Here is a 9,359-nt window from a genome sequence, read left to right as displayed (position 1 = left end):
GATATATTCACCTACACTTTAGCACAATACACAATTTATATTTTTTTATTTTTCCTTTTTTGATTCTTTTAGGAATATTTTTTTTAAAATTGTTGGTTAAATTTTCGTTTTTTTTTTTGTAATTTTTTATTATAGAATATTTTATGAAATTGATTTTTTACTGCTGCTACTGCGAAAGGATATTTGCTTGGTTGTTTGTTTGGTTATTATGTGTTAAACAATTGTGGTTTTATTATGCATACTTTTGTGGTTTGATTAAACGTATATACATTTTTTTAAATTTGATTTAAGCTCTTTTGATTGTATAGACTGTTTTATGAATTTAATTTTAATTTGTTTAAATTTAATTGCTGTTTTATTTTGTTAAACATTTTATGATGTTTAGTGATTTATTAAAATGTAATAATTAATATTTCACTCTTCAGTTAAACAAAAAGCACTTTATTTGCACAAATTTGTAGCATTAAACTCTTTATTGCTTTTTCACGGACACTAACACAATGTATTCTTAAGGATTAATCCTGTTATATCCTGTAGAGAACGTGTTTTTTTGTTTTAATACTTTTTTTCTTATTGCTGTTGTTCATTTCATATTTGAACTAGTTGTTGTAGTTATTTTTAATAAATAGAAAATGAAGTCCAAGTAAGAGAGAAGAGCAAAAAGTAGAAACAAAGAGTGAGTTTAATATTACAAACAATAACGATGATGATGATTAAACGGTTTTCTTTTTTTTTTTTTTTTTTGTTGTTTACTGTTAATGGTTTGATATTATTAGATATTTTTGTTGCTGTTGTTTTTGCTGCTGTTTGCTATTGTTGTAAGCAATGAATTATTGTTGTTTTATGATGCTGTAAAATAAACAAGACAAGACAAAACAGGAGGAGTTTGAGTTTTTTAATAAATAAAAAATAACCGTGATATTAAAATTTAAAACAAATTGTCTGTTAGCTTTGTTACATTACATTTTCCACAAAAATGTTATGTGAGCGAATAAAATATAAAAATACTTTTTGTTTAATATATGCAAATTTCCTAATGAATTTTTAAAATATTTTTTTTTTTGAGGGTTAAAATGAAAAAAAGGTTTTTAATTAAATTGTTACGTTTTGTGGCTGAGTGTAAAAGTTGGTTTTGCTTTAAGTAGTTAATTAGTGAAACACCAACACACATTATTTGCAACAGTTTTTCGGTGTTTAAATGAGCCGTAAAGGTATTCAAGTTGATGGATGGTTATGAGACAAATTAAAAAGTTGTTATTCGTTAAAAAGGATTTCGGTGTGGTTAGAAATTTGTGATTTTTTTTACCTTTTAGTATGTAAACGGAGAGAGTGAGTGGGGGCATTTACATTTCTGTAGGTAATTGACTTATTTATTTTATGTTTGCAAATATTTAATTAAGAACTTAAAAAATTCTTCTGTTGTTTAAGCAAGTTTTATTATCCTTATAAATATTTGGGAAAAATGGGCTGACAAAACATAGTGGGCGTGGCACCTCCTCCTTGGAAATATATATTTAAAATTCGTTTATGTGAAAAAACTATTTGCAATAGCTAAAATCCCAAATTGTATACGAGTGACTTTACTATCAATATGAATACAATGGACAAAAATGGAGGCCATAATTAGTGGGAGTGGCATCTCCCATATGAAGTAAATATTGCGATTTGTATATTAGGCAATATTTAACAGCTATAATCCCTCAAACGAATAATTTTACTTCCAATATCAATATTTAGTATAAAAATTATAAGTAAAGGAAGCGGTTCCATCCATTAAAAATAAATATGAATAAATAGGTTTGACCAGGCCAATTTTGGGAGGTGACTTTATATAAGGACTTAAATCATCTAATTAAGTAATTTTAAAAAATTCTTTTAGATTTAAGCTCAATTGTATTATCATATATCGATAAGATATTACATCGTGGCACGGGTCAATTATGGACCGAGCTCTACGTAATTTAACTTTACTTAATTTTTACAATAAATAATTCTGTTCGACTATAAATTGATTCTCTATAAAAGATTTTTTTCTATAAAACTTGTTTATGTCGAGCTTCATCACCATACTACATAGTAGTATGAAAATGACTTATAGCTATTAGCTATAAAGTCATTTTCTAAAAGGGACGTCATATGTGGGTGGAAGCAGTTATAGCCCGATTCTTATGAACTTTTTTAAAAAACATATTTATCGAATTTCATCGCATACTAGCGTTATTAACGTTAAAGTAATTTTCTAAAACTTGTGGCGTCCGGTAGGTTAGTGGTTAGAATTCTAGTCTGTTAGACCGGAGGTATTGGAATTCGATTCCCACCTGAGGCACTGGCTAAAGAGCACACAACAGGCCCTATAGAGGCCGAGGTGTATTTCTTCAGATTTGATGTACATACGTCCTCCTAACTAACTAACTAACTAACTAAGAAAACTCTTTTAAAGCACTTTAGCATCTCAATGGTGTTTCACAGATGGGTTCCAGATGATTGCTTTTCAAATATCTTAGGTGATTCTGTTTACACCCGTTCTAGCACGAGTTAATTCAGAACCATTTATATAATTTTTTCCGAAATATTTAAATATTTTTAGTATAAAATTTCCTAATTTAATAACTCTGCAAAACTGTTTAACTTAAAAAAATGTTAAAGGAGCTAAAATATACGTATTTATGTATATTCACTTAACTGTTTTCTTTCACATTTTAACAGACAACTTAAAAAGCTAGAAATGACAAGTATTATAATCTTGTTATTTTTAAGTTTATTTAAATGATGTATAACAAAATCTAATTTAAAGCTAACATATTGTTGTTAAATAAAATACTTTATAAACACACAATAAAATGCAAATAACAATTCTAATGAAAATGTGAAAATATCACGTTTTAAATTAGATTTTTGATTTGTTTTTAAAATCCACATTGAAAAATTAAATTAAAAACTTGTTTAAATATAAAACACAACCTAAATAAGGAGAGAGAAATTAGTATGCGAATAAATAACCAAATAAAACTGAATACAAGTTTTTTTTTCTACCAAATAAAAACTAATTTTCATCAGATTTCAATTTTGTTTATATTTCTTTTTAGTTGCAATTTTTCTTTTATAAATGACATTTTGAAATGGTTCTGTGTCATTTATCCCAACCAAAAAAAAATAACATTTTGTATATTTTAAATATTAAAAAATCAGCATATTTCTAAAATAAGACTAAACAAAGCATAAATTAACCTGCTGATAAAATGTCAAAGGGTTACACATTTCAAAAACAGAAGCATTTTTGGTTAGAAAATCCAGAATTCCTAGAATTTAAAAAAAATCCCTTAGCAGCACAACAACACAACATTACTAGATCTCTCAAAGTAGAATAAGCAACAATAAATACACTTTGTTAATGTTTTTGTTTTTAACTATTTTAGTAGCAAACAAAATTGTTGCATTTGCTTGAACATTCTCACTTTTTTACTTTGTTAATTTCATGAATATTTGATTATGATGATGGCGCTGGATGAGCTGTTTTTCATCCACACTGCACTGCACTTCACTTTAAAAATACCGTACGTATATTTTTCATAACTCTATTAATCCGGTATAATGATGACTGACTGATTCGTTCGTCTCTACGCACAGATATCACTTTGTATTTGTTGTTTTTTAACAGCAAACGTTCGCTGTCGTAGTTGAATGGTAACTACTACTGCTACTTGTTGGCAATATTTTGTTATGCTGTGTTTTTGTGTCAGTCTTTTTCCTCTTCTGTTTTTCTTGTGTTTTCGTTTTGTATTTCTGTTTTTAACTCCTTTGGAATGCAAACCAAAACATAACAGCACATGTCTGCAAAACAACAATTACTTGAAGTGGAAAAAGTAGGACAGAAGAAAATAACAAAAAATCCCTGCAGACAAAGGACAACAAAACAGAATAACACACAAAAGAGAATCACCACATTTTAAAGAACATATACAATAGAAGAGATTTTATTTTTTACTTTTAACTATTGTTGAAAGCTCTTTTTGTTATTAATAGAGCTTAAAAGCTTTTTTTCATGTACTTTTATATTTAGGCTTTCAAATTACTTATACGCTTTGTTGTCTGTTTGAATTTGAAATAACTCATACGCTCCAGTGGCTGTTTTGTGTACGTATGCCTCCCAAGAGTTTTGTTTTATACAAAAAAAATTAGGTTAAAATTATAAAATTTTTAGAACACAACACTGCATGTAAAGGAAATATTAAGTCCTTAAAGCTAACACAATTTTTACAACATTAACTATACTTCTTTGTCAAAAAAATTCGATTGTTCTGAGGAATATTCTTAATGGTCGGTTGATAACTAAGCATTTTTTGGGAAAAGGGAGCACGATTAATGATCACTCACATTGCTGACAAACAATTTATATTTTTTATATGAAAATCTTTAATGGTTGAAATCTTTGTAAATAAACGTTTTTTGGGAAAGAGGAGCTCCATTCGTGATCACTCATATTTCTGACCAAATATTGATTTTTTATATTAAAATCTTTAATTGTCAATATCTTCGTTAATAAACGTTTGTTGAGAAGGAGCTCCATTTGCGATCACTTATATTTCTGACCAAAAATTCAGTTTATCTTCGTAAATAAACGTTTTTTGGGAAAAAGGAGCTCCATTCGTGATCACTCATATTTCTGACCAAAAATTGTTTTTTTATATGAAAATCTTTAATTATCGATATCTTCGTTATTAATCGTTTTTTGGGAAAAAGGAGCTCCATTCGTGATCACTCATATTTCTGACCAAAAATTGATTTTTTAAATGAAAATCTTTGATTGTCGATATCTTCGATGACCAAATATTGATTTTTTTATATGAAAGTCTTTAATTGTCAATATCTTCGTAAATAATCATTTTTTGGGAAAAAGGAGCTGAATTCGTGATCACTCATATTTCTGACAAAAAATTGATTTTTTATATGAAAATCTTTAATTGTCGATATCTTCGTAAATACAAATACCAAAAATTGTTTTTTTATATGAACATCTTTAATTATCGATATCTTCGTTATTAATCGTTTTTTTGGGAAAAAGGAGCTCCATTCGTGATCACTCATATTTCTGACCAAAAATTGACTTTTTACGTGAAAATCTTTAATTGTCGATATCTTCGTAAATTCACGTTTTTTGGGAAAAAGAAGCCCCATTCGTGATCACTCATATGTCTGGCCAAAAATTGATTTTTTTATATGAAAATCTTTAAATGTTGATATCTTCGTAAATAAACGTTTTTTGGTAAAAAGGAGCTCCATTCGTGATCACTTATATTTCTGACCAAAAACTCAGTTTTTATATGAAAATCTTTAATTGTCGATATCTTCGTAAATACACGTTTTTGGGAAAAAGAAGCTCCATTCGTATTCACTCATATTTCTGCCCAAAAATTGATTTGTTATATAAAAATCTTTAATTGTCGATATCTTTGTAAATAAACGTTTTTTGGGAAAAAGAAGCTCCATTCGTGATCACTCATAATTCTGGCAAAAAATTGATTTTTTATATGAAAATCTTTAATTGTCGATATCTTCGTAAATACACGTTTTTTGGGAAAAAGAAGCTCCATTCGTGATCACTTATATCTCTGCCCAAAAATTGATTTTTTATATGAAAATCTTTAATAGTCGATATCTTTGTAAATAAACGTTTTTTGGGAAAAAGAAGCTTTATTCGTGATCACTCATAATTCTGGCAAAAAATTGATTTTTATATGAAAATCTTTAATTGTCGATATCTTTGTAAATAACCTTTTTTTCGGGAAAAGAGAGCTACATTCGTGATCACTTATATTTCTGACCTTAATCATCGATATCATCGTAAATAAACGTTTTTGGGAAAAAGGAGCTCCATTCGTAATCGCTTATATTTCTGACCAAAAATTGATTTTTTATATAAAAATCTTTAATCATCCATATCATCGTTATTAATCGTTTTTTGGAAAATTTCTGCCCAAAAATTGATTTTAATATAAAAATCTTTAATTGTCGATATCTTTGTTCTTAATCGTTTTTTTAGGAAAAAGGAGCTCCATTCGTGATCACTCATATTTCTGACAAAAATTTGATTTTTTTTATAAAAATCTTTAATTGTCGATATCTTCGTTCTTAATCGATTTTTGGGAAAAAGGAGCTCCATTCGTTATCACTTATATTTCTGACCAAAAAATGATTTTTTATATAAAAATCTTTAATCATCGATATCTTTGTAAATAACCGTTTTTTAGCGAAAAGGAATTCATTTGTGAACACTCATATTTCTATTGATTTTTTTTATATGAAAATCTTTAATTGTCAATATCTTCGTAAATAAACGTTTGTTGGGAAAAAGGAGTTTCATTTGGGATCACGTTTTTTGGGAAAAAGAAGCTCCATTCGTGATCAATCATATTTCTGGCCAAAAATAGATTTTTTATATGAAAATCTTTAGTTGTCGATATCTTCGTAAATAATATTTTTTTTTTTTTTGGGAAAAAGGAGCTTTATTCGTGATCACTCATATTTCTGACCAAATATTGATTTCTTATATGAAAATCTTTAATCATCGATATCTTCGTAAATATACGTCTTTTGGGAAAAGGGAGCTTCATTCGTGATCACATATAATTCTGATCAAAAATTCAGTTTTTATATGAAAATCGTTAATTATCCATATCTCCGTTATTAATCGTGTTTTGGGAAAAATGGGCATTCTTGATCACTTATATTTCTGACCAAAAATTGATTTATGAAAATCTTTAATTATCAATATCTTATACATCTATTTTTTTGGGAAAAAGGAACTCCATTCGTAACGACTAATATTTCTGACCAAAAATAGATTTTTTTATATGAAAATCTTTAATCGTCGATATCTTCGTAAATAAACGCTTGTTTACTATTTATGATCATACGAAAAATACATACTTTTATTTCTGGAAAATTTTCTTTATTTATGATCGCTTGGAGTTTGCAGTTGGTATAAGTCATTCCATTGTATTATGTCCCGTTTTTACTGATATTACATTTCTACATAGAAATAACTATATGTTATAATAATGTTAATAATATTAACTGTTAAGTTCATTAACATTTTATTTTGGTTATGTGCAATTTGATTTATTGAAAACAAAATTTAATTAATAGTACAAAGTATTGGATGGTTCTGTTGGATATTAGCACTTAATAACAAGATGGGTATATATAGCCGTACGGTGAATACACATATCGGGCTTGTAAAAATAACTGTGGTTCCACACACAAATAGTTGTGGAATTTAATATGTTTTAAAAAATGTATGCTGCTTTGTTTGTATTCCAAAAAAATCGGCAAGAATTGTTTGGTCACACAAATGCAGGCTGTTAAATTTCTATTCTAAATAAATATTGAAAATAAATTACCTTTTATTTCACCAATTCTCCTCAATTTTGTAGGCGACATCAGCAAAATCTTGAAACATTTCCGTTTTATAAAAATACAGATCTTTCAAGGTCTGTATTTGAGTATTACCAAAATTTTCCACATCCGAGCGTAAAATCAACAAACCTGTAATGCTACGCAAAAGGGTCCCATCATCCAAACATTTGGGCAATTGCGCAGCTACGGACTGCAAATATGTCAACAAGGAGACGGTACAAAGGGTTACCTTTTGCATAATGGAAGCGGGAGAAAGACTAGCAGCAGATTGTGCAATTAATAATTGCGACAAATCGACCGCAACCAAAGATGGCAATAGAGACCAACTGTGCAGTAGCAATAATTTGCGAGAAATCTCATCAATTGTTTGGTAATACCTGAAAAATTAATATGTACCTTTATAATAAATGCTGGTTTAAACCGAACAACTTACATTATAATTAAGTTTTTCAGTAGATCTTTGTTAATATCTAGTTCTAGCAATAAATTGGAAAAGTCATACAACTGTGAAGTGATGATTACAATCAGCCGACCATTTTTAGCTTTTTCCAAGCACAACTGAAATAGTATAAAAGCAAATTGTTAATAAATCCAAGAAATTATATTTAAATGTTACCTTGTATAGATGTGGTAAATAATCCGATGAGTTTGTAACAATTAAATAGTTTTTTACATACTCCGACAAAGAATTCATCGTAAATTAAACTTTGCGCGCAAAACAATGTTAACTACTGAGCGATTTTCCATTTAATGTAACGATTTTATAAAACAAATAAAAGTGTAGATATGTACGTATGTATTTTTCAAATCTGTAAAATTCTTTAATATCCCATTTTGATCCGATTTCAAAATAGTCCAAAAAATAATTTAGATCAACATTTTGATAATTTTTACAACACAAATTGTTTTTTATTATTAATTTAAAATACAGTTTAAGAAAAGATTTAAAGAAATATTGTTTTATTTAATTTTATAGTTTTTGCATGATGGAATGAATAATAAGGTAAGTCAACTCTACAAAACAAAAGTTGTATACTTATGTCAAAAAGTGTATATGTTGCCATAGTGGCCTTTTTAATATATACCGAAAATAAAGAAAATCCCACATGCCCAAAATTTCTTTACATAAAACAATATACATATATACATATTACAACTTTTTAAAATACATATATTTGTGAATTTGCTACAATTTGACAGTTGTATGCAACTTTCATAAAAAATAACAATCAGCTGTTGAATTGACTTAACCTTATGAGTACACCTTGATTTTTTGTTTACATTCAATAGCTCATAGTTCATAGTTGCATTTTACTGACTCACCGAATAAAATACAGAATTGTATTATAAACTTTATAATATAAAGTCCAGTACAATTTAAGTAGGTTTATATAAAAAATCTCATTATAAATTTTTGATTTTGTTTTGTATGGAAAATCCAGTAAAATAAACTACATTTCGATCGAAATCTAATTTAAACGAGATTTGAATGTTAATTTGAATGCAATTACTACTATTATAGAAAATACTGAAAATATTAGTAAAATAACAAAAAAGTAACAGAAAGTATAATTTTTAAATTTTCGTTCAATTTTATGTTTTTATGCGTGTTTAATTTTATGTTTTATATTCAATATTTTAGAAAACTCAAAAAGTACCAGTTAAAGTACGAAAAAGTACCAAAATACCTATTTTATTTCATGTTCCTAACTTCAATATTATAGAAAATTCAAAAAGTACCAGTTAAAGAACGAAAAAGTACCAGAAAATACTCCAGTTTAAATTTTTATTCCCTCAAGTCCCTGATTGCTTAGTTTTATGTTTTCTATTATAATGAACCTACATTATAATAGAAAACTCAAAAAGTACCATTTGAGATCGAAAAATTACCAAAGGGCGCCCTTTTATAGATTCTCATTAACTCCGGGCTCCACATGCTTAAT

At 27.5% G+C, this 9,359-nt stretch overlaps 1 protein-coding gene across 1 annotated transcript; it reads right to left on the bottom strand.

Moving 5' to 3' along the window:
* Positions 1–7,113: 7,113 nt before the first annotated feature.
* Positions 7,114–8,387, bottom strand: LOC119604275. Its single transcript, XM_037956785.1, has 4 exons — positions 8,033–8,387; positions 7,850–7,974; positions 7,401–7,793; positions 7,114–7,300 (listed from the first exon to the last, which is right to left on the bottom strand). The coding sequence occupies exons 1-3, from the start codon at positions 8,108–8,110 to the stop codon at positions 7,409–7,411; spliced, it is 588 nt and encodes a 195-aa protein (XP_037812713.1). The 5' UTR covers positions 8,111–8,387; the 3' UTR covers positions 7,114–7,300; positions 7,401–7,408.
* Between the last annotated feature and the right edge of the window lie 972 nt (positions 8,388–9,359).

The sequence above is a fragment of the Lucilia sericata genome, unplaced genomic scaffold, assembly GCF_015586225.1.
Source record: "Lucilia sericata isolate MDLA Ls3-8-SP2 unplaced genomic scaffold, ASM1558622v1 Contig000377F_arrow, whole genome shotgun sequence".
Lineage (NCBI taxonomy): Eukaryota > Metazoa > Arthropoda > Insecta > Diptera > Calliphoridae > Lucilia > Lucilia sericata.
The sequence above is the reverse complement of the archived record's forward strand: the minus strand, read 5'-3'. Positions and strand labels throughout refer to the sequence as shown.

Excerpts from the sequence above, each read along its gene's own strand:
- LOC119604275 (XM_037956785.1), bottom strand. The coding sequence starts at position 8,110 with ATGAATTCTTTGTCGGAGTATGTAAAAAACTATTTAATTGTTACAAAC. Across the intron at positions 7,975-8,032 it reads ATTTACCACATCTATACAAG|TTGTGCTTGGAAAAAGCTAA; the intron begins GTAACATTTAAA and ends ATACTATTTCAG. Across the intron at positions 7,794-7,849 it reads CTGAAAAACTTAATTATAAT|GTATTACCAAACAATTGATG; the intron begins GTAAGTTGTTCG and ends TTAATTTTTCAG.